Source organism: Aphis gossypii, chromosome X (genome assembly GCF_020184175.1).
Source record: "Aphis gossypii isolate Hap1 chromosome X, ASM2018417v2, whole genome shotgun sequence".
In the NCBI taxonomy this organism is placed as follows: domain Eukaryota; kingdom Metazoa; phylum Arthropoda; class Insecta; order Hemiptera; family Aphididae; genus Aphis; species Aphis gossypii.
In genome coordinates, this window is record NC_065533.1 from 55857791 (window position 1) to 55885226 (window position 27436).

Genomic DNA, 27436 nt, shown 5'->3' on the forward strand with positions numbered 1-27436 from the left:
TTTGTCCTTGGAGCCACGGAGTGAATATTTCAGACGATTAAACGATAACGATCGTTCATGTCCCATTGCCGGCGCGACCCGCTGTGTCCGCAATAACGTAATACACTACTCGCCCGTGCGTCTCCCTTATAATAATAATAATAATAATATTATAGTTGGCACGCACAAAAGCGGTTTTGCATTGTTTAAGAGGATTTGCGCGCACACACACACACACAGCACAAACTTACATATTATTATATTATATTAAACGCGCGCGATCGCGTGTGTGTGTGTGTTTATAGATGCAGTCGCATAAAACGACCGCAAAACGAGATTCGTCTGTGGGCGCGTGTTTGGTGCGTGTGCGTGTGCGCGAGCAATCGTCGTGTATTTATTTTATTCGCAGTCGGACATTCTTCGAGTCGAATCTCACCTTCCATAATAATAATAATAATAATAATAATAATGTTTATAGGTAATATAATACGATGATTTCGCTCGTGTCCGACGATTCTACAAGCAGAGCGAACCGAGGAATTTGTCGAGGTGCGATGCCGTAATATTTTTTTTTTTTTAATTATTTACCCTATTGTTTTGTTTTTCATTTTTTGTCGACGATGTTTCGTTTTTTTTTTGTTCGCGCTTTAGCGCCTCGTTTCCGGTCCCGAGACGGAGAGAACGATCTCCACGCGTGAATGTCATATACGCGCGTCTTTGAGGACAGGGATTATATCTCGCGAATATTTTCAGCTCTCAATCACTATAGTTTTCACCGGTATTTTCGTCACGATATAAAAACAATCTTTAAATCCGTTTTATTATTATTATTATTATATTCCTGCTCTTTATGCTTAATTTTTTAAAAAAAAAAACATTGCAAACGTCTGATAATAAACAAATCGAAATCTTGATATTGCTTCTTTTTATTTCGTGGATATTGTTACAACTTGAGTAATAAACTTACACGGCGGTGTATATATAGGTATAATATTTTTATGTGCACGTCTATACAGTAATGTCGTAGCGATATCACCGCGACACCCGTGAGTATTAATTCCACGTCAATTACGCGTGCGTAATAATAATATAGCGTGCGCGCTATATTATATATACAGTCCGTCGCAATATAGTGCATTAGGCGATTTGAATTTGAAAAGTACTCGAATTTCAACAAACTCGTTTCTGCAGCGCGGATAAGGAAAAAAGGGATACACATCCCACACCTCCTGCCGACCGGCCCGCGTGCGTGTATATTAAATTATCTCGCTTACGGTTTTATATCAAAATCAAATTACTCGTGCATCTTGCATAATGAACCGAAGGGGCTTAGCGCGTTAATGTGAGAGCGCCGTGTATATATATGCGTGTGTTTGGAGGTCTGCAACGCTTGTGTACGTGTATAATACATCTATAATAATATACGCATCTATGTATAATATCCATCCTGGCAACCGAGTGTAACCAATTACCCGAGTTACACAATGCTACAATCCCAATGGAATTCTTGTTATGTATACATATATTATTTGTATATATGTGTGTATAGTGTATATTATATACAACGGTAAAATAAAAGATCCACCCAGCGTATTCTTCGATACTAATTTCATTTAAAAGTAATATGTATATAGAAGCGTATTTGAATGGCTCACACAATTTGTTAGTAATTGTATATAGGTACTTTGGTTTAAAAACCTAACAAAAAGTTTGTGACTATAAACCTTTAAGTGCATAAATAATACTATGTACCTACATGTATATATAATTAAATTTTATAAATTATTCTGGTAAAAACATATTTTGAGATATAATTATTGCGGTGTGATTCTTAAAAAATCGATTAACGAATAAAAGTTATTTTAAACACTTAATTAAATATAATACGTAGAAATCTAATATAATATAATATAGCATAATAATATACAAATGGTATATAACATTATATTTGTGGAAAAATTGTATTATTATTATTATGTTTTTTTTTTTTTTTAATTTAGTTATCATTGACATGTAGAGAATATAGAGTAGGATTTATTTTTCCCTACGCCGTAAAAAAAAAAAATAAATAAAACGACGAAAAAGAGGAACGGGCCGCTGGAGCGTGAAAATAACGCCCGAGATCCATAAATAACAAGGGGTTGATGCTGCAGCAGGTTCCCAAAGGACGACGTGATGAAAAACTGTGTGATAGGACTTCCAAAGACGAAGAGGCATGCACGCATACATACGTACACACGTACAAGTATAGCGATGAACGTTCACATGTGTGTGTATGTGCGTAAAGCCTATAAATAAAGGGAATCTCTATGCGAGCTTTTCCGTGGCACATATTTACTAGTATCCAAGAAAAGAGCATTCGCACGACAGCTTGAAAGTATAATGTAATATGAAAATAAAAATATTTTACACATCTCTCATATTGAAACTACATTTTAGAATGCCGATATAAAATGCGCGACTGTTTGGAATCAGGCGGAAAACGTAAACGAATATAGAAAACGACGATTTTTTACTTTTCAATTAATAGAAAACAAGTTGAGCAGTACGGAACAAGTCGGCGTTTAATCACTCACACAAGTAGGTTATCGTCCTCAAATTCGTTTAATACTGGATTAAAAACTATACCTGTTGTCCATCATAACATGTTATGATATAGCACACACACATATAGAGATAATCTACAGACGGTGTACTTGTCCTACAGAGTAATATATACGCCGCGGTCGGCGGAGTCAGATAGAGATGAACAATCCCCTCGTAGACGTTTTTACGCAAGTGTGACAAACGGATATAAATAGTTTACATCAATTGACACGATTATGATCATCGTTCTGTAGCTGCATTCATACGTACATAATATCGAGTCCTACATATATAAAATGTTTGTGATAACGCGTATATTTTTATGTTTTTCTTCTATTTGTTTAATTTTTTAAATAACAGTTCGCCTCTTCGGTTCGTATACTCGGCGCCGTTAACTATACTTGTCTGTTCTCGAAAACAACAAAAACAAACACTACGAGATGAAAAAATAAATATATATTATATCTACGAGTTTGTAAAATGTGTATCGGTCATGTTAGGGGAAAGCGTATATAATAATATATATAGAGAGAGAGATAAAATAAATACAGGGCAAAAATATTTCAGAACTCTGGCCGTATTTAATCCAGACCATTAAGTTTGTAAAGATACAGTCACAGAGCGGAAAGGACGGCGGCCTCCCTTGTGTCCGATCACTGCTGCCGTTGTTATCACTAACTCACAACGACCGACCGGAATACACGGGACAAAAGGGGAACTTCGTACATCCCTTTCGTTCATACAAAAACTGCACTATACCGAAGAGACTAATGATCCGGCACGGCTTTTCTCTCATTATTTTTGGCCGCTTCCGCAACACGCTTTAAAATCACATTCTAAATTATAAAATACGCAGTTTCGATATATCATTATAAATGTCACCGACGGTTACTATATAAGTATAATATAACAGTATTCTACACACACGAATTTCATAGAATTAAAATATATTTTATTTGTTTTTTCTACAGAGAGTTTCTTATTTTCTTCTTCGCATTAATAGAAATATGATATTAGAATAGTGGTAGACGCTCTAAGAGAGACGGTGGGAAATTGTGTACAACAGAGCACTTCCGTTTATTCACGGTTTCTGATGAAAGCCGGTCGGCAATGGTGGATGCTCGTTGTGGGGACACGAGGGGGATGAACGTTGGGCGAAGAACGAGAGAAAACTGCAGCATCTGTAGTTTTGTAACATTTGCGCTATGTCGGACTGATAAGAGAAATTACACTGTCAGACCAGAATGATATATACCCTTACATTTCCATACTCGGCATACTTTCTCCCTTCTACTCCCTTTTTCCGTCTATACTGCTCGATTCCCTCTCTGTTTCATTCCCCCTCTTCTATACATTTCCTCATTTTCCACACCGTATGCACAGACAGCCAATTCTTGTACAATTCTATCATCCCCAGAATTCCATTGTAAGTTCTATACTGCTACTTTTATTTTGTCACCGTGCAAGTTTGATTAATTCCACACGTTTTATTTTTAGACACAAATATATACAGCGACCACATTATATTTAAGCAGTTTTCTGTTATAATATTATCACATATCGATTGAAAAAAGTTATTATTTTGTTAAAGATACACTATAGTACCTATCTAATCTTGTTACTTTAATATTTAATCAATAATATCATTGTCGTTCATAAAATTTTTAGTTTAACAATTTTTATTTTTATAACACAATTTTGTAATCGGCACAATAGAGTTGTTATGTTAAAATACCTACGTGATTTAGGTATGGTATAGTTTAAAATAAGACAAATTTAATTAACTTTATTGTTGGCCTATTATAAAATGTTATATTTTATAAAAACTAAAAAAATTATGAATCACAATAATATTGATTAAATCAATTATAAAACCTCGTTGTAGGTAAAAATGTAGCGTTTAATAACACCAATCATTAAAAAAAATACAATTTAGATATAATACAATATAATATAATATAATATAATATAATATATACCATAAATATTTTATGTGTGTGTGGAATTTTATAAAATAATAATATGGTAGGATAATACATTCCAATAAGCCCGAGAAGGTAATAATAAAATCCAAGCGCAAAAAATCGGAATTCTTATTTATTGCGACGACGATGAGTTGGGGAAAAAGGCAATAAGGAGGATATAGACAGATCCCCGTTGAATACAGGGTTGTAACCAGAGAAAAGGGAGACAAGACGGATCATCTTGGCCGACATAGAGAAAAGAGAAGTAAGAAAGCGTGTAGAAGAGAGAAGAGGAGTATGATAGGGTGAAGTAGCGTAATGGTGGCTGGTGGTGGACCCGGGGGGTAGTTCATTAAAAAGGTGTTTGGAAGACTATTAGGGCTCCTATATTACTCCACCGGGAGTCGTTGTGTGCAATGCTTCTACTATATCCATGAGGTATATATATAATATATACCTCATGACTGGCGAAATGTTACCACTACCATTGTGGAGTTTCTGTCAAGACAAACTTTCTTATATAATACTAAGAACAGTAAATCCCTCTAAAATAACCTTTTCTTTACTATCAATTACATACGAATTACACCTTAAAAAAATATATATATCTTCTTAATTTTGAAACATTTAATTATATGGCGTTATACTATTATAATATTATATTATTTAACAACTAATTACGCGGTGTATATTAAAGTAATAACTTCAAAAATTATTATAACTCAATAAATATAATTTTCATAATATTCAGTGTTCACTGAAGCAGTATTAATTTTTTCTTTTGTTTCTATAATTCTAACAAAACAAAATTTCATTATTTTTGTTGTTATTTAAAGTAATATTTTTACAATCCGTTTAAAAATAAGTGTACCTATACAGTCGAAACGGTTTCGATTTATTTTATAAAATAGTCATAGTTTTAATAAAAATACAATTTCTTCGAACATGACCTAAAGGGTCGATGCTACTATCCCTTCTAAAATAACATAGCCCCTGTTACGGGTTTAAGTAGCCTCTTATATCCGATTCGAAATTGTTTCCCTTTTGCTCCCTGTTTCATGCCAAATCTCCGGGTTTTCTTGACGGTATTATTTGTTTGCAGCAAATCCTACAAATAATGATTTATTTCTAACGTTTGTAATAGCCCTCCAACAAACGTATTAGGGGATATCGGAACAAAAGTTCTATTGACATTACCGAACGCATAATTGGCAACACATTTACGTCTATACATATACACGCAGTATATAAGTAAACCATAGTAAATTAACATTTAATTGCATATTTTAAACAATCAAACAAAATCAAGAGTTTTATAATATATATAATAGTAGCATATTACAAATCGTAATAATCGGCAGTTTGATTATACTGTCAATTAATATGTTAATTTTTTGTTTGAACATTCTTTAATCTGAAAAAGTACAAAATACTTAACGTGTATATATATATACATATATATAACATTAATTATGCTAATGGGAAACCTATAAAAGCGGAAACATTAATTAGTGACATCCGTCGGGAAAAGCGAAATTCAATTGCATTTCCTTAGATTGGCCGACGGAAGGAATACATTCATGATTATGTCTTGGAAATGCGGTCATTTTCTCTTAAAGGGATGGGGTGGGAAACTAATGCTGCCGTTGCCGTCGCCGGGTAATTACCGTTAAAAACAATTAGCCAATGAGAGGTCCTTCTAAACGAGTTTTATGTATATCTCGTACACGCGCAACAGATTCCCTCTACATAGGACGCAATACTAAACAATTGTCGGTTATTTTGCCCCAGGGAAACAACCACCACACTCCCTTTAACTTTTCAGTTTAGACGTTTCCGTATTTTTATCTCAAACAAAATAGCAAACTTAAAATATTAAAAAAGAAAAGACGTTGAAATTGAAAAAACTTCAACATACACGTAGATGTATTATAGTTATATATTATTCCACCAGGTCAAAAAAAAATTTCTTATCATTATTTCACAATTATATTGCATGCAAAATTACATTACATTACATTCCACTTCTATAATGATCAATTAAAAACAATGTAATTATATTAAATATATATTTTATGCTTATTCAATGTAGTATTAAGATTCTACGACAAAAGTTAATGCTGCAACAGACGAGTATTTTTTTTTTTTATAACATTCGTGTAAGTAACTGTTTCATTTTTGACAATGTTCCAAAATCGCCGATGCATATTTAATTGGAATTTTCGTATGTATATGTATATTATAGTCGTGCTCGTTTTTTTTATATGCTGATTTCGCATGCACGCACTATTATAATGTGAAAAAAAGAGAGAACAAAAGAAAGAGGAAGCATCCATAAAGAAACAAATTTGTCCTCCGTCGTAACTCTACTGTGTATGAATATTTTCCGGGTCATTCAACATTTTCTCCATTCTAGCGCGTATATACTCGTTGGCTGCCGATTTACCGAACGAGACACCCTCCCATATGAATACTTGAAAAAAAAGAGGTGCATCAACCCCCAGGATTCATTTTTCGTTTATTTCGAACAAGTTTACGGCGCGCGTCGGAATAGCAAATTCTCGTTACGCTTCTTCCGTCGTCTTATCACATAAGTTCTCATCTTTCTCAGGTGATTTTCAACCTCATTTCACTTCGCGCCCCATCCCCTACGGCACGTAATTCCCATTCCGCCTATTACTTTTAAACTTTTATTATCAAATGTTCGTCGTCTCCTTTTCCCTGATATAAACTTTCTCACGTTTTAAATTTACCGGTTGTTTTTCCACGGCAGCCCCTATGCAATTGTCGTCACAAACTTCCTACCTCACTTCACCTGTTGAGTACACACAGTCATTCTTATTTTGTTATTTTCATTTTTCTCAACTTTAGATTTCCTGTAAATATAGTACATTGCCTTTCTACCGTCGTTTTCGAGATAACTCTGTTTTTATTTCGTTTCTTATTAATATTTAATGAGAATTCGTTTTATTCCTATTATTTTTATTTATTACTCACGCGCGCATATATATATATATATATATATATCTTCACTTTTTCTTCTTTTTTTTAGTCGTCTTTTCGTTCTCTTATATTATAATAATATCTGTTTTCATCTACCCTCTACAGCAGAAAGGAAGGGGGACATTGAATGAGAAAAACTTTTTCGCTTGCTTTTGCCAAGCGTCGCGCGGAATTGCGTTTTGTAATTTATGACTTAATGTGTTGCCTTCAAAAAACCCACTCTCTAAACTCGATCTCTCCGTGCCGCTATCTCTTATTTATTTTTCCAATCCAACTTCCCAAACCTCCACTACTGTCTACTACTATACTACTACTACTACGTTGTAGCGCATCCCGATTCCTGAAACGTAATTAAGAGCAAGTCGTTTAAGTTCTGCGTATCGCGGAAAAAATCTTAAAGTTCGCAAAATACAATGCATTATTATTCTCTAAGTCCACTCTCTAGAATAGAATCGTTATCTCTTTTGATTCCAAAAATTTAAATTTCTTATATTGTATTCTCGGACACAGAAATATATATTTTGTATTAATCGTACATACGTATGTGTATACAATGTCTCATTTTAATTAAACGGCTAATAATAATATTAATTATTATAATTATGGTGTTTGATGCATCTTTCAAGAATATAATACACTCAAAATAGTATATCATATTAAAACCAATGATATGCAATATAATATATTCATATTATATGTATATCACAACGAATTCGAAATTGTATATTGTTTCTCAAAGGTATTAAGTGCATTATATTAATTAAAATAACGTTTAATACAATCACCGTGAGGCGATAGCAATGTACTCGATATTCTATGATATGCTCGCAATAACAATAATAATATCAAAAAGTGAAAGGGAAAACGAACTTGAAAAGTGTCTATATATAATATATTATAACGTATATAATACGGGTCTGCATCTGTCTTCGTGTTGATGACCTGGCATTTTAAAAACCGATAGATCGACCTGCAGCAGCAGTAAGTTAGGGTCTATCTCTCTCTATATATATTTATATATATGCACACACGGAGAGCCAGTTCATTTTTAGCAGTTTCTAGAAGTATACACTACTGCAGCAGTAACGGTGGCGCGGGCGGCGTTATCGTCCGTGTCCCCTCGTTAGCCTTCGGGGAATTGCCAGGGTGGTTTTTATCACTTTCTGTAAAAAATGGATTGTCATCATCATTTACGCGGGCACGAGCGCGTGTGCGGCAGCGGGCGGGGTAGGTGTAGTACGCGCACCGTAAGGCCCACGGGACGGAAGAATTCCAGTCCTGAAATTATACGCGTGCTATACTATACTCTTTTCTCTCTCTTCCACCACACCACCACCACTCTCGCCTGTACCACCAACGACCCTGGGTTCTGACAGTGTTATTTTTCCTTCGATTCGCACGCCACCGTTTCTATATATACGCCGTACAATATAACGCGGTTGTCGCGTAATAACTAAAAGTTGTCGTTATATTTTTTATATATATGTTTTCTATACACATATACACACATGCATCATTTATATATACATATATATATTTATAGAAAAGAAACTGTTGTACATTTTCCCATGAGGATCTGTGTATAAAAATGTATATATAAATTTAGTATATGTATGTATGTGTTTGTGTGTGTGGGTACATTTTTTTCCTCAGCCCCGAGGTCGGCCAAGCGTAAAGAAAAGCTTACCGCCGTCATTAACGTTTTGCGGCGCCCTCTCTGTTTGGGGCCATAGTAAATCATTTAATCTCCGGTCGACGGGATCCAATGCAAACGGGACGTGAAAATTTTTTCGATAGGGTGTTTCGACCTGCTATGAGCACCGCGAGCGTAATATAATATCAAACCAAGTAAAAAATTTCGTTACTAACACCCTACGCATGTTTGGCAAATAATAATATAATAATAATAATAATAATGACGACAGCAAAAATACCAACTTCCTTCATTATTAAAGTGTTTCATATCCTAATGTTATACACTGAAGCGAACACGCGTGACTAAAAATAATAATAATTATTTTTCTCAAAGATCAGTACGTAAATAAAAAAAATAACTATAGAGTTAAATAAGAACATTAAGCTGTAAGTTATTAGAGAATAATATATTTAGCTCTAAAATTTTAAGCACGTTTACACGTTTGTGTCAACTAAATTGTCAAATTATAACTATTATTATAATTAGCATATATTTTGTATTTTATAACATTTTACAAATATATATATTATATTATAATACATACACAGTAATTATATAAAAATAATTAATAATTATAGTTTTAACTATACAATTATGTTCATATTTACTCTCTTTATTAATATAATTAATTCCAACAATTGTTTTTTCTGATGAAATCTATTAGCTAAGCCGCATTAGGCTTACAGACGATTGCAATATGCATCATATATAGATACAACAGATGTAATTAATGTAGAAAAAAATAATGCGAGTGTATATCAATAAATATTTCTGGCTTAAACAAATTTATGGAAAGTGCCTACTATACGTATGGAATCGTCAATATGACCTTTTGAATTTTATGCTGAATATTTTAAGCAAATTTCAACATTGAAAATAGGATTTGGGCGATGGCGACTATTTCCTATACACATGTATATACTGTATAGTGCATGCCTATACATGTACGCTTACCGCATATCGTCGCACTGCAGGACTGCGCCAGCGACCGTTTTATTGGCCTTTGCTGGAATTTTATGTCCTACTGTAACGGTTCGGGTCTCTCGGATTTTCACGGCGTTCCCGTCGAACACGCGCGCGTTTTATTGCGCACCATCAAATCTCAATCAAGAGTCAATTTGCCGGATCGGCTGTTTAAGACATTTAGCCCACGTTAGATACCTTAAGCGTTGATTTACAACCGAATGGTGAAAAAATTACCTAAGCTCAAGTGCCCGCTGCAGAGTTCGCCACGTAGTTCATATAATATATACGTACGACAGCGAAATACCGTAAAACGAACTTAGTATGTTTTACAATAACAATTTATTCAGTTCCATTATATAATAATACAACGAATACCTATACGCGATTATAGTGTGTTAAAAAATTGTACGAAAAAAAATCATAGATTGTAATGATACGATAAATCTACAAGATCTATTATGCTATTATAATATTATCTACATAATAATCAGTTTTAAGTTAAGTTGATTTTGTAATACGAATAATAATTGTTCAATTATTTAACCGGTTCGTGTATAGAACTATATAATGATAGTATGAAGGTATAAATCATTTATAATAAAACATACACCGAGAATATATACATTGTATATATATATAAATGTTGCGCGATAGTGAGTGAGCGATTAGAGTGTACCGCATTTACCATTATGTATACAATATATATTTTAAAAGCATTGGTTTCGGGTGAGAATGTAAAAATTCATCGTACTCGACATTCTCAAATATATTACATATGCGTAGAATACAGAGTGTATATATAATATACATATATTTATTTAAGTATATATGTATGTGTGTGTGTGTGTGTGTGTGTGTGTGTGTGTAGGCTCACGCGAAATGTAACTGTAACGTGAGGTGGAGAAAACAGAACGCGAAGAAAAGCGCACGCACCACCGAAACAACATGGCGCCGTCCACCCCCTGCGCGCCCGCCAGCAAGCGCATAAAAGCCGTAGCAGTCGCTCTCTCGCCAGTACCCTTCAACTTCTCCCTCACTCACACACACACTCTCTCCGTCCATTCCAGCGGAATTTCACGTCGGGGGTCGTCCCAACACTCTGATGAATGTTTGTAATTATAACAGTCAGACCCGTTCTAATTTCGCCGAATACACACTCTCGCGTATATATACTTTGTACACCCACTTCCCAGCATCCCGTACACTATAGTGCTGCCCGCCTTCTCCGAAGCGCACCACAACCCACCCAACAGCAGTATTCCCGCCACCAGTGTTTATATGTATATGTGCACGGCGTACATTACACGGGGACCCGTTCCCGGGGTTACTAGATATAATCCCGAAAGTTCCTGAATCCAAACTTTGGAAACTACATCATCCTTGAGTTGCCGTGACGAAACTCCAAGCCGAGGGATTAAAATTATTTCTCCGGACATTCAAAGAACAAAGTAAAATGCATACCGGAATTATAATTGATAATAAATAATAGCTATATAATAATATTATATTACATTTTTATATTATCGGAGTTCACGGCGCAACAATAATAAACGTAAAAAATGATAACTATCGTGTTATTATTGGTTTTTGTGACAACTGTATTGTTAAATATACAATATGAACAGTGGCGCCTAATTTATCACATATGTCAAAGTGGATTTGGTAATTATTATGCTATCTTATTTTGTATTATGAAAAATTTAAGTGATAATAACTAGCTTTCGATTTTATATGGTTTATTAAAAACGGGTCAATCACAGCTTAGTGGCTATATTGGCTTACCTATGTACAATCGGTAAATAGTAAAAAAATGCATTTAAGTTTTATTTTTTTCATTTTTTTTCTGCATTTTATTTTATTTTTTTTATTTTTGTTCATTCAAAAAATGAAAACAAAAATGGCTAATACATTGGATTATGTTGATGCTTTGATTTGCAATTATTAAATTGAAAAAAACATTAAGGACCCCTTGATGTACGGTGTCATAGTATATTTTAAACACTTATGCGCAACTAAATATTAATGAAGTTAATTCATTTTTCGTGTTTGTAATCGAAGCTATCACAATATAAATGTATAAAAATATGTATATCAAATTAAACGATAGGTGCGGAGTATTATTTCCATAAGAATCTATTATGCCGTTAGGTTAATAGTTTCAATAGGTACGGCAACACATACTCGTAGCTCGTACTCGCTGCAGTGAAAGTCCATCACAATAAAGAGAGTTGTAATCATTATATCCACTCGTACCAGCCGCGGTGATATACAGGTACACATTTTCATAGTAATAATAATAATAATAATATATGCATTTTACAGTGGTTATTAAACCTGTCTCTGTACTTAAAATATATTATTATAATGTAACCAGTGCAGGGCAAAACGTCTACGTTTCTTTTGTTATCATGTCGAATATAATATACATACGTGAAAGGTATGCGTCTGAAATGACTAAACTCTATACGCGTTAATATACCCTTGATACTCTTAGACATATCCATGGTTACTATATATAGTATATACTACGAACAAGGGAATTGGAATAGAAGAGCAGTTGTTCTTTTTTTTCTTAAGTGAATGATGATTCAGCGTTTTGTTAATATATACTCAGATTAGAGGGTCTTTCGTAATTACAGGTTGATGGTGGATTGGCGTTTTAAAACCATTAAGGACACACACACATACATACATATAAACGCGCACGCGAGAACATCAGGCTTATCTGTGTGTAAAGTAATATAATATAATATATAATACACACACGTGTATGCGCGTAAAATAGACAATGATGAGACGACGTCGAAATCAAGTTATAAAAACAAAACACAAATTGTATCGTAATGGTTTTTGAAGTATGCCACATTAATATATATTAACGGCGAACCGAAAGATAATCTTGACTTACCAATTGTTGACTTGAAGTATAGTCAGACCGGTGTCTTGAGCAAGTTGTTTTTTCTGATCTTCCGATGGGTAAGGATGCTGGAAAAAAAATATTAAGTTATTCGATAACGGTATAAATAATGAAATCCTTTTTATAGAAACATCTGACATATACCCATACATAGAACACATTTAAATGCTGTACCTACGTCTACATTATATCGTGTACAGTTAGCCTAAACTGTTAAAAAATCAGTCTGTGTTTGCGTGCGATTTCTTTAAAAACGATATAGTTGTATTAGTATTATACTTGTGGAATGCAATGGTAATTATTTAATGATACGTCATCAAACCTTTTTTTTTAAATAATATATAGTATAATAGTATTATAACTGTGTTTAAATAAGCTCAGACACGATGACGTTTCGAACCAAATTATATATATAAAGAAAAAAACGGTTTGCAATTGGATCCGGAGGCGTTCTAAGCCGCCCACTTTTGACAAGTGACTTCGAGGTAGAGGATATGTTATTTGTTGTATAATGATGCGTTGTCGAGGTCGCGTGCTCTATACGACATCTCCATTATTCTTGAAAACATCACGTACAATAATAGGAAGGGAAAAATCAGTAATATCAACGCCTCTTTGTAAAATGTATAGCGTTGCCATTTCCGTTGCATCGTCATATCGATGTTCGCGAGAATTATTCTCGACTTTGTAGGCGTATCCTATGGTGTACAGCACCATTAACGCCCAAACGGCACGTGACATCCAATATATCAAACGTAACGCGTGTACAGTTATGAGCAAATTATTTTTAGAACAAAAATGTATAACGAGAGCACACGCAGTCGATTCTGTTGAGACAATTATTAATATTTTATTATAGTTATTATTATGGCTATACAACGACGGTGAGTGATATTGGTGCAAACACATTTTTATTTAGAAATTGGTATTGAATAACTAAACGAAACTACGATGTTATTATATTTTATGTATCATAAAGGGCGTACGTTTATATATATATATATATATGTTAGGTATCCCGCAATAAAATCACGATATGATATTATGCCGGGAAGGAATTTTCTATCATTTTCATAAGGTGATGTATACCCCCTTTTTGTCGGTAGACGAGACCAATAACGATCGAGGAAGAGGTTTTTTATCCCCGTAGCTCGTTGGAAAAGCAATAAAAGCATTAAAGCATTGCCTATACAGACCGATGGGAATATTGGTTCCCCTCTTTTCACATATTTCCCTATTGGTAAGAAAGTATATATTATATATACAAGCGTATAAAAATAGATGGAAGAATGTGCACGAATATTTTACAGCACGACAGCTCTATATATAATAGTGTAACTCAAAAACCCGAATCTGTGATTCAAATATCCGATCGGTAATAACATACAAGGTACCCATACTTCCTACACAACACACTAGTAATAATATATGGATTTAGAGTTATTCGAAACGTGCAGTTATTTTGCGCTGTCACTTGGTAGATGTAAAAAAAATAGTTTAGCGAAGTATTCAAATAATGATTTATAACTAAAAATAAGATTATATATGTTTTAAAATTTATTCTATCATAATATAGATAATTATATTAATGCGGCATAATAATATAATATCTATATTTAAAAAACTTAAATAATTAAGATAACATTTATGCAATTAAACTATCATAAATTCTACCATATACTGTAAGTTTGTCAATAATTCGATTTTGATATGTAATTACTAATTAAAATCCAATTTTAGGTCGTATAAATAAATAACTAGCGATACATCAATAATGTTTGAATACGAACTTAACCTGCACCGAATTGTTGTTTAAACACTGATACGACAAGCGTGTATCTAAATTTAATTCCGAGGGTCATTTACCAAAATAAAAACGGAAGGGGAGAAAAGTGTGCATTTGAAACCGCTGATAAAGCACGAAGATTAAACTTCGAAAAATAGGCCTGTGAGCACGTAGTTCCATTTTTGAACTGAATCCCAAATATCCACGACGGTCGCTGAATGTTTAATGGAGCCCGATTGAAGCCTCTAGGGGCCCCCGGGGGTGTGTATCCCCCCGCCGTTTTAGGACCCATTACGAATGCCAGTTGCATGACCCTTTAAACCAAAGTGAGATAGAGAGAGAAACGACACGACAGTGAAAGCACTGAGATAAACATTTTCCGTCGTATACCCGCGGGAACCCATCGCTGGCAAAGTTGAAAAGAACAGGTTGATTGTGCGTATAAAACCACCGTACTCAAATGTGATTGAATAATTGAAATTATTATTATTACAATTATTACGGTAGTAATAATATTATTATTTTATTAATTAAAACTTATAACAATATATATCATATATATCATAAATCGATGACATTTAGGGAAACGTATGTATTAAAGCTTTTAGAAATTTAAACGATGAAAAGGGCAAAAATATTTTATGATGGGATAGAAGTCGTTTCCTTTAACAACTATAACACACGAGGATTTCCTGAGAAGTATAAACCGCAACACGCGTTGTAGATGGGCTATTTCGTTCTTCGTTCAGCCAATATAACAAACAACGGCAAAGGGTCGGCGGAAAAGAAAAGGGTCTTCGGGGAGTCGTGGTGACTATTTCCTTTCCGGATAAGCGACACAGAAATGGAAAAAAGGTTTTTTTACTACAATGTAATAGTATAGCGATGTTGCTGCTAGGAGGCAGTTTAGAGGGACGACTCTTAGCGGCCGCATTGATGCGTTGTTGAGTCATTCACATATTCATAGAATCGCCCTCGCTGAGGCAGTTTTCCTAAGCAATTTCTGCACCCCTCTCCGGATTGCTATCTCCTATATATACGCATATTATGCGCACCTCATCACCATTTCACATGTTATAATAATAATTCCGGAGTTTGCGCACAAATCGGGCGAAACCCGTTTTCGCGTGCTTTACATGCGTGCCTTTTACTATTATATCATATCGAGTTTAATCTAAATGAATGTATATAGTTTTTATACAGCACACGAGAGGGAAAAAGATTTGTATAATAATAACGTTATTATTATTATTATAGACGTGTACGGATTTCCTTTAGGTATAAAAAAAATATAAAACATGATTCGATTATATTATGTTACGACGGCAGTAACGCACTATCAATTTAGAAGGTAAACAATGATTATTCACCCATTACTTTTTATTTATCTGGTAAATTTATTGTCGTTACGACCGTGTAACAGGAACTCACCGATCAAAACACGGGTTATTACATCAAGGTAAAAGCTGGGATCGTAAAAATCCCATCAAGATGCAATACAGGCTATACGGAAAAATCCATCCAAGGCGGATGTATACGCCATAAAACTCAACCCCTGTTTTAACATCAAATCCACGACTACTATAAAGACAACGATTAAGGAATTGTTATTATATGTAGAAACTTTTTTGATTTTACTTTTCGCATTTTGAAGATTTTCAATACCTAGTATAGAGGGTTATAGGACGTTAACGCGTTTACAATTATTGTGTTATACAATAAGTAAACCATAATTAAAACTGTGTAGGTAATACGTAATAACTAATAACTAATAAATAATAAATAATAGCCAATAGGTATACTATATAAATTATAATATATACGATTCTTGATGAAACTGAAGTTATCGTCATACTGAGGGAAATCAATTAATATTACAAACGTGCCGTTCGTAATAAAATTCAATAGACGGTTTTTCATTGCACACGACAATCGACAAAATATAGGTGGCAGGTACTGTACCTATATTATTAAATATATATACATGTATATAAATGAAACGTGTGAAAACAGGTACTGTAATTCTAGTGTCCTAACGCGTGAACGCGATAAAGAGAAAAACCCTCGGTACTTTGTTTTTTCCCTTCTCTGTCCAGTTAAATTTACGACGCTATAAAACTAATATTGCATCTGGTCGTAAATCTTGGCGGGGTTAGCAAGCTTTCCCGTTATATGCACTTCAATGTGATAGACTCGGCATAAACACGCACTAGTTATGTAAGTGTATAATGATACGTCTTTAAATAAACAGAAATTAGATGGTTAATCAAACGTTAACTCCCATTTATAGGCATACCTATATTAATATAGGACATATTATTTATATATAATTATGTAGACAGGTTTATTTTATTATTATAATATTTAGTCTTGTCATATTATGTACAGTATGCTTATTAAAATGTAATCATATTCAGAACAAAAATATTCATAAATATTTATGATTTTAAACATAGGAATATCGTAACGAATACTTATACAGCCTATACCATCTATAAAAGTAGGTATATATACTATACTTATTACATTTGCGATAGAACTATGATTACATACAATAGGTATCAAAAACTAAACAACGAAAAAAGGAACGTTAATTTTTGTCATCAAATGAAATATTAAAATATGTTTAGAAGGTTAAATTTACTTATGTAAAAATATTGTCATTAATCGATACTAAATACTTTTCGAACGGTTATAATATTTGTTATAGTCGAGTGATTAAAAATAATTCTGTGCGAAATTCTGTTTTTAAATCGAAATAAAATCAGGAAAGACTCGTCATAAGATAAGCAAATAACCCTTATATGTGTGTATATTATAGTTCGTTTTGTTTCTAATATTATTTCTGGAGTAAAAAAAAATTAAGGAAATATTTTTTTTTTATTTAAACACACTATTATTATTCTATTTATCTAACATCCTACAACTATTTGCATTGAAGTTTAAGGATTATAGTTTTATAGGTGTATACAAATGTAATTGTATAAGAGAAAATGAGGTGGTTAATTTATTGATTTAAGAGATACCGAAGTAAAGTAATTTCAAGAAAGGTCATTGCATTCTTAAACATACAAGTTATAACGAGTAATCACAATGAAATGCGGTTACCGCGCCATTGTTAAAAACAATCCCAACGGAAAACGTCCTACAATAGCCAATTAGAATAGCGTCAACAGCAAACTGGAAACAAAGCTTAAACAATGGTCATCTTTGATTTTATTTCAGTTAGAAAATCAGCGCATACCTGAATAATATGCAATGTAATAAAAATGTATCGGTAAAGAATAGTTTTACACATCGAATAAAAAACCTTATTATACTATTAACCAATCTGATGATGTCACAGTCGGTACCTAATGCATTATGTGTTGTAAAAATCCTAAACAAATAATCATAACATACAAAAATGAATAATAATGAAATGGATACAATTACTTATAAGTTATGAATTTATGATGAATATCGGTAATAAATCTGAATTTCGTAATACTATACACCTTTATGAGACTATACTAATAATAATATTGCTGATGAATAAACAATTCTTTTGACGTTTTTATTTCACTGTCGATTTCGCATTGAAACTCACAATTTTTGATATTGATATTTTAATTTTAGTAGTAGGTATCATTACTCCCACAATATTATTCATGTATAAAATGAACAACTCATAATTTTATTCAGATTTCACAAACGAATAAATTAAAAATAAAACTGTATCTTTATTGGTAATATTGGAAATAAATGATTACAGCATAAATAAAACGATTTTAGTCGAAATCCGAAACACTGAAGCGGTCGAACGACGCCGTCGCTATAACCGCGGTTAAAACAGTTTTCGAGGAACGCGCGCGGTGAATAGAAAGGGAACGGTTGTTAAAGAAAGAAACAGAGTATATTGAAAATTGGAATGAGTATACGGAGAGTATAGGCGTATAGCCGTTAAATTTGTCCGGCAAAAAGGGGATTGAAAGGTTCGATAGGAATTTCAATTCAACCCGAGTGCATTGGACGCCGACAATTCGTCGGGGGCAGCAGCGAAAATGGTTCAGAAAAAGAATAAAAAAAAAGCTCTGGAAAAAAAGGAAAACTTTAAGACCAGGAGTGGAGAAACTGTGAGCCATTAATCTTGGCAGCCAACAACTGATGTAAACCCATAAATTACTTTCCTCTTTCCCCTTTCACTCTATCACTACCCTGCTCTTTTTAAAGTTACCCCCTCTCTTTATCTCCACCCTCAATAGCGAGATTGAATGTGCATGGATAAAAGCGTGTGTATATATATATACACAGCGGAGATATATATATTTATCCAAATATATACAGATATGTATGTATACACATTATACATAGAATATAAATATATACACATCCAGAGCATATTTAAATGTGAATTTTGTTCGCTTAACGAAACTAATATATATCCCAAGTGGGTATTCAAAACGGTTGTTTGAAAAATAAATTGATAAATTAAAAATATAATTCAATTACGCGTAGAGAAGATCAGAATTTAGTGGGAAAAAATTCAATATCTAAAATGAAATATTTACTGATTCCATTTGCAACGAGCAAAATATAATTTCCTATCAATATAATATATAGTATGACACACAAATACATCGAAATAAGAGACGATGGTCAATAGTTAACATACAATATTATATAAATTGTACAAAAATAATATAACGCAGAAAATTGTAAGATTTTAACAGTAAAAAGTAATTCATGAATGTGTATCATATAGCATAATATACACACTTGTCCGTATATGCACGTATATACGGTCGCATTAGTATGCGCAAACACGCTTTTAACCAATTAGCAATGATGTCGGAAATTATCTGTTTTTGATCACAATTCCACCGCTGGTCACACGTATTACATCGACAAACCGTAATTTATCATTAGATCAAATTTGCATAACACAGCTAGTTAGTTATAAAATTAAGCATTGGAACCAACATCGATATAACCCGTAATATTTTATGACACATAAAAAAACTGAATTACCAATCACCACACACGTATATAATATACACTATATACACACGTAATGCCTTTATACGAAATACATTATGGATGTGTTTGATGATGATAATAATAATAAATTATTGTTATTATTTATTATTATTATTATGGTATCGTTAATATTATTTTATCATCATTAACATAATTATATATGGTAAATATTATACACGTGTATAATATTTTTATTTTTATTTTTTTTATTATTGTTTGAAAGAAGAAATCAATAGAAAGCAGTAAGTTGTAAGTACAAATTTTATTAAATTAGTCATCATTATCTACGAATTATGATTATTTTATTCGTCTATTTATTTTATGTTGTTAGGTAAATCTTTGCTCGTAAAAGATAATAAGTACCTCACAAAACATGCTCGTAAAAGAGTAGGTGTATAAATGAGATATGCAAATTAAATATAATAAATTTCATGAAAAGTGGTTAAAAACCGATTGAAAATAAAATATGAATAAAGAAACTAAACAACATGTATTTGGAGAAAAAAATGAATATTTCAATAAAAAATTAATGTTTAATGCATAATTAATAAGACACGCGAGAAGTTTTTCGATTGTCACATTTTATTCATACAATACGACATACTATTTAATCACACACACACACACGTACACAAACTTAATAATATATATTTTAATTATTTAATGTGTAATGTCAATAATAAACGAAACGTACAGTTTCAATAGATTTAATTGCCACTAAAGGACCACCTACCATTAATAAATAATGTTTACATATTATACCGTCTCACATCTCGCTCGGGGCCGACTAACGCAGTTGCTACGGAGAGACGTGAATTGGAGTAATGACAATAATATCCGTCTGGGGGGTCCAATTTCATTTAATTTATAAAAATGAAAGACGCTAACAATGGATGATAGACAAATGCACTTGTACACGCGTTAAAACAATGTAACGATGATACACGTACGCACCACGATTGACGTGTATTTAATTGACGTAATTAAACGGTTTTATGCGTAATATTGGGATGGATCTACGACCAACGCGTATAACATGATAGTCACTCAGATGCAGCTCGAACAAGAACGATAAAAAATTGCATTTGGATACGTCACAAATCGTTTATAGTGCCTACTAAATATTATTTATCATATAATGTTTTACGTTTTATACAAATTCCGAAATGGAACCAATGATGCATTCGTTTAATACAACGCACGAACGAATTATGTAATGTATAGAAACGAAACACGAAACCATGATAAATAATGAACTCAACATAAGTACCTGTACAATATAATATAGGTAGTTACGGACAATGACGGTAACAACAATTTTAAAAACCATAGAAAAAATTTCTTATCTCGCCAGAGAGACAAAATAACACAAAGAATATTGAATAGTAGAAAAAAAAAATTCAGGATAATATTGTATTTTATTTTGTTATAACTGTCGATCTTCAATATAGACCACTTAACTCTGTCGGTTATTCAATCAGTCTCCGATACTTTCAGACACTGCAGCACGCCGCTCAGCGTGAAGGAGGAGAACTCATTAGACAAGTCCAGACGATTCTATTAACCGCGTTCATTCATGTCGTTCCCATCAAAATATATGTTGTCGACGTGTTTTTCGACATGTCCCCCATATATATACACACACACAAACCAGCCAACGTTAATACCGAATATGTAATTCATATATTATTTTACACGCGGCGCGCGCGGTCGTCGACGAACGCTACATGAAGCGGTTTTACTAGACATAAAAGCGACTACACACAAAAGTAATGGCGGTAAATCATATATATACGAATAATAACTACATATGTGTATGTATATTGTGTGTGTGTATATATATATATATATATATATATTTATATAAATATATATTTCCAAGTGAGGTGGAATGGTGGTGATGTTGGAAGGAGAGAGACATGGTGAGAGAGAGAGGTATGTTGGTTGCCGGGACAACGAGGAATTTTAATTATTACGATCAGGCTTAAGGGGGCAAGCGTCGCTGGTGCGACCCATACCCAGTGTTACCAACGGCAACGGGGAATGGTGCCGACCGGTACGGAAAAAAAGGGGTGGGTACGTATATATGTATATACGAATATATATGAGGATAGAAGGATAAAAATATAACTAATTCCAAATGTCCATTTGAACCCCACAACCACATCCTCACTCACTAGCTCTCTATCTCTTTCTATAAACCGTTCTCACACTATATATATAACTATACAAACGTGTATACATAACATCCGCGCATAAATTAAACAAAGTTTTTTTTTTTTTTTTTATTACGTATATAGTGAAAGAAAACGCAGTCGAGTATTAAAATTGCAAAAATAAAATGTATCATATAAAATGTTATTTTTTGGTTTCGTGTACTAAATAATTGTAATTCAAAGAACAATAATAAAAAAACAACGAATTCAACACAGCAATGGTCTAAAAAAATATGTTTATCCATTATGCGTGAACTCGATAAAATTACATTTACATATTTACTGAAATTACATAGATTATTTTAACAAAAGTTATATATATTAAAATTAATTCAATATTTTTATGTTTTTAACAGAGTCGTTTAATATTAAGTAAATCTTTTTTAAATAGAAAAATATTACGTTAACACTGATAAGTTGATGGTTAGAAATGAAATATAAATATGACGAAAACTCGTAAACTTACAAGTGTATATACCTATATTCCTATAATGTAAAAAATATGAATTAATAATGACCAAAAGTTTAGTACTAAAATAAGAATAAGTAAAATATTATTGTTACGTAATCGCAACGAAAATCTCAGTTTTTAGTTCCACGTTGACTCTCTTTCTCTTATTGATCTCACTCCATCGTTAATAATCATCATTTACTAACCAAAATGGAAGGAATGTAAAAAAGCATAAAGGTTTAATAATTTCCCTTGAGTTGGTATAAAATGAAATCTAATACCAAGAGAAAAGCTCGACAGAGTTTTTGCTCCACCCCTTAGGACAAGATGAAGGACGTGAATACATTCCAAGCACCTGGTACTCCACGAAAGCGCCATAGCAGCGGTGGCGACGGTGGCGGCAGTAGGAACGGCTAATTGTTATGCAAAATTTAATTTCAAACGAAAATTTACCTTTTGCACAAGAGAGCCCTTTAATTACCCCTTTTTACGACAAGTATACCGAACGCGGCTGGGGCTACAGTACACGAAGGAGGGTAGGTACGTCACTGCCACCAGTTATACACAACTCGGGCGTTTTTAATTAGGTCTTGGTACCGACTTGTTTTACTGGAGGAAACTTTTCTGCGACAAACATCCGTATCCAAATGGATAAATTACACTGCTAGTTTATTCTCCCTTGGTGAACAAAATTAAATTTCAGAAATTCTCTCGCGTACCATAATAAAACAAAGAATTCCAAACAATGACAATTCTACTGGAACAACACGTGTCCCATGGAACTTAATGCTGGAATTTTAACAACACAGTAAATGTTCCTTGCGTTTAAAATCAACATTTTATATACGACAGTTTTAAACGTACATATATTTAAATCGGATGCAAGACAATAGACATTACACTGTTATTAAAAATGTATACACCATATTATACAATATCCATAATATACGTTCTTACGCACTAGTTTGTGCATTTGCCAATTAAACGTTATCAACTGACATAATTTCGAAAACGTGCGTTGAAAATACTTATTATTTTGTAAGTAATAAAAATAAAGTTTATTTCTATATATTATACATCATAAATCACTGTGATTCAAACACAACTAAACTCGTGGAAAATGTTTATAAGTTATAAGTACGATTCGACTATCATTTAGAGCTCAACGTCATAATGCATGTATTAAATAATAATTATTAAGATAAGTAAATATTAAACAATCTCAAGCATTTTTAGCCAGTAGTATAGTATGGTTAATACATTTTACTTGAAATGTATACGAGAAAATCGTGGGATAATATTATAAGTTTAACGATTGAAATATATTGGCTTACCGTTAGATGCTGAAATAACCACGCTCGAAGTATATTTGTGGCCACTTTTGGGAATATACCTCTTTTCTTTTGGTTCTTTTTTCCACCACTGGGATCGTCGTCATCCTCTCCCGTACCATCACCACTACCGACACTGGCATTACTCGCATCACCTATGTATAAAACAAAACATATAACATAACAATTTATTTTATTTCAATATTTTAGATAAATGTCAAAAATACAAATTTTATTTCACTGGGTATACCAATTTTTTTTATTATAATATTATTTTTTTATATCGTAAAAGACATACTTAAAATTTGTATATCTAAAATAAAATGCCAAAAGTACTATATTTGTTGAATTTTTTTTTTAATTAAAAAAAAAAAATGAAAAGAGCCTACGGTTATAAATTCGTCTGTCTGCGTGTGCAATTGGTAATTTTACGGAAGTTAGGGGTCGTAGAGCTTGTAGCCGCCGCCGTTCTCCCACGCCGGCGGCACTGGTGGTGGGTAAATGTGCACCGTCGCTATCAGATTCACTACAGAAGGTGATCAATCACTGCTACCCACCCCCTCAATCCTACTGCAATGCTCCTTCTACTCACTTTACCAACCAGAATACATACGCACACGAACACATATAAATATATACAATATATATATATTCGTACACTTATACACACACACACACACCCACACAATCAAAACAATATCTCTGCCCATACTCTGTTCTCCCTTATCGTATATACATATAATATATATATATATATATATATATATACCTTTTACCGTTGCACACACGATGTGGTGACGGCGGATAACACTATATACACGACCGATAAGGGACTTCCACCACTCCCACCACCACGTGCAATACGCGGCTAGATGCTGTAAGAGACCGTTTTATTCGAATACCGTTTTTCAACAAAAAGCCGAACATTTTTCAGCCAGAACGTTATACATTCTTACAGTAACGAATAAAATCCACCATCGGTTTTAACAACGATGACGACAAGAATAGCGACATTTTATTGCACAACGATAATAATTTTATTTAAATTCACCAACATATATATAATATTATATATGTACATTGTACGTAAATATATATACACAAAAATAAAATCAACAACAACAGAATGCACATTCAGTGCCTTGTTTTTTTTTTTAATGTTGACTGTAGATAAAACAGCCACGCTGCACACTCCGTCAGATAAGAAATAGTTGGTGGTTGGGGACATAAACATATTATACGGCTGCATATTATATAACATAGAGTGTGTAATGACTCATACACACTAAATAAACAACAGTAGTGGTAGTATAGTGGCGGTGAGGAGTAAAAACTGTTTATCTAATGGGTTTAGGTGTTTGTTTGTATTTGATTGGATTACAATATTATATCCGAGGGACTGACCCCCTAAACACATTAGGAAGGAAGGGTTATCTCTCTCGACCGCGCGTCGTTGTGGCGGACCCGTCGTCCCGTATCATTGTCAGAGTTCAACTTTTGAATTCGTAATTTATTATAAGTTAAGCTGCAGCACTATGCATGTCCCCTTCCTAATGTGTTTTTGTTGCGCGTCAATTAAACACGGGATTTTGGTCATCACGATTTATTTTTATTTTTAGTATTAAATTTTTTGAATTTCAACTTAAAACAACCAATATACATTAGTAAAAATAAAATTATACTAAACAATTTTTCATGATATTATTACCTAGGTACTCTATGCCAATTTATATACAATAATCCATTTAGGTACTTATTGGTTATTTTCAATTGTTCTGAATTGAATACGTTAATAATCTTCATTAAATAACGATTAACTAGTCTGACATTAAAAGAATTAATAAACAATCAAATATGAATACTTTTTTTTACTAATACTTATAACTATAATGTTGATGTATATTATGAGGATTGGTCAAAGAAAATGGGCGGCGGCATATTAAACGGATAAGAGAAAACGAGTTTATGGACAACGACTTTGAACAAGGCAGCCATTAAAACTAAAAAAGAAAATAACAAGTAATGAAATCAAACTCACTGCACAACTTGGGATTATACATACATGCAAACGTATAAAATATTAATATAAATATAACATCACGACTTTTATGAGATTGATGGACTATAATGAGTTTAACTTGTAAATATAGGTAGGTAAGTACTGCAACCAATAGCCAACTAATGGAGAAGGTAAAATTGTATGTAATTTAAAATATTATACGTTAATATAGTTATATTCTCACTGAATTAACACATTGTTTAATAATAACGATTGTAATTTATATAGATATTTTATTATATAAACGATATAATATTATATTACTATAATATTATGTAATATAGTAAAATAATAATGATAATAATAATTCTTAATCGTGGTTTAAGAAAATGTACTAAAGGGTTTAGCGACATAAAATATAAAAAAAATCTCAACCCCTGAGGTTGATACTAAAAAAAAAAAATAATAGCGTTAAAAATTACTCGAAAGTCTTATAAACGGAATATTATTGTAATACATCAACGTTAATGTCGAGAGAGAATTAACCACAAAAATATGATGATAATGATGATGATGGTGGCGGTGCCTTCGAGACGAAACAAGTTAAAAAAACAACAACGAAAAGAAAAGAATGAGAGAGAGAGAGAGAGAGAAAGAATCTGACCACCAACACTATAATATAGTTAAGGTCAAAAAATGCCTGCAGACCGACAACGACCCCGACTATAATGGAATATATTATAAACGTGCGACCAAAGAGTTTAATAATTTAATGTAAACCATCTATGGCTATAATAAAGATTAAAGAATATAATATTATACATAGGTGTGCTACGTCATATATATATATATATATGGATATAAAATAAATCGATACATTTTAATAACGGAATTGGATCCTATATTGTGTAATATTTTCAGAAAAAATTTGTTTTTAACTTTATTTCTTGCAATAATTGTTTGTTTAAATATTTTATACCTCTTGACGGTTAGTCGAAAAAATCTTAAATATGTTATCGAATTAATAAATATATTATGACAACGGTATACTAGTAGGAACAACTATTTGGAAAATGTAATAAACATAGAAATATAATAAATAATTTTACCGTTAAGCCTGTTATTTAGATAGAACACAAATGTCAATCGTTTAAAATTCAAATAAGACAGTTTTATACTTTACCGTTCTGCAAATTATAGAAGAAGGAAACGTTTAATTTATAATGGACTTTTTTCTTCGGAAAATTCTCTTTATTGAATTATAAAAATAGCTCTAATGCGTAATTTAGGGTATAATTATGCTTTCAATGTTAAATTTATCATAAATAATACTCTATATTAGAATATCAAATAATATTCATATTTTTTTGTGAAAGAAAATATCAAATAAATACAATAAATATAATTGTTAATTTGTCATATTTTTTATTCAAGAAAAAAAATATAATAGAAAATGTTTAGCTTTCTCTTATTTAAGCATTGTAGTAAAAGCAAACCTATGTATTTAAATAGGCGATGGCTGC

The 27436-nt window shown here is 32.5% G+C and overlaps 1 protein-coding gene across 3 annotated transcripts in view; it reads right to left on the bottom strand.

Annotated features, from left to right (window-relative positions):
* The window catches only part of LOC114127906 (homeobox protein homothorax), a 100408-nt gene that overhangs the window by 15516 nt on the left and 57456 nt on the right, over positions 1 to 27436 (bottom strand). For all 3 annotated transcript variants that reach the window (XM_050208051.1, XM_050208050.1, XM_050208052.1), the window contains 2 exons: positions 23918 to 24069; positions 13103 to 13179 (listed from right to left, as the gene is read on the bottom strand). In XM_050208051.1, the coding sequence (XP_050064008.1) occupies positions 13103 to 13179; positions 23918 to 24069 (229 nt within the window). The remainder of the gene's footprint in view (positions 1 to 13102; positions 13180 to 23917; positions 24070 to 27436) is intronic.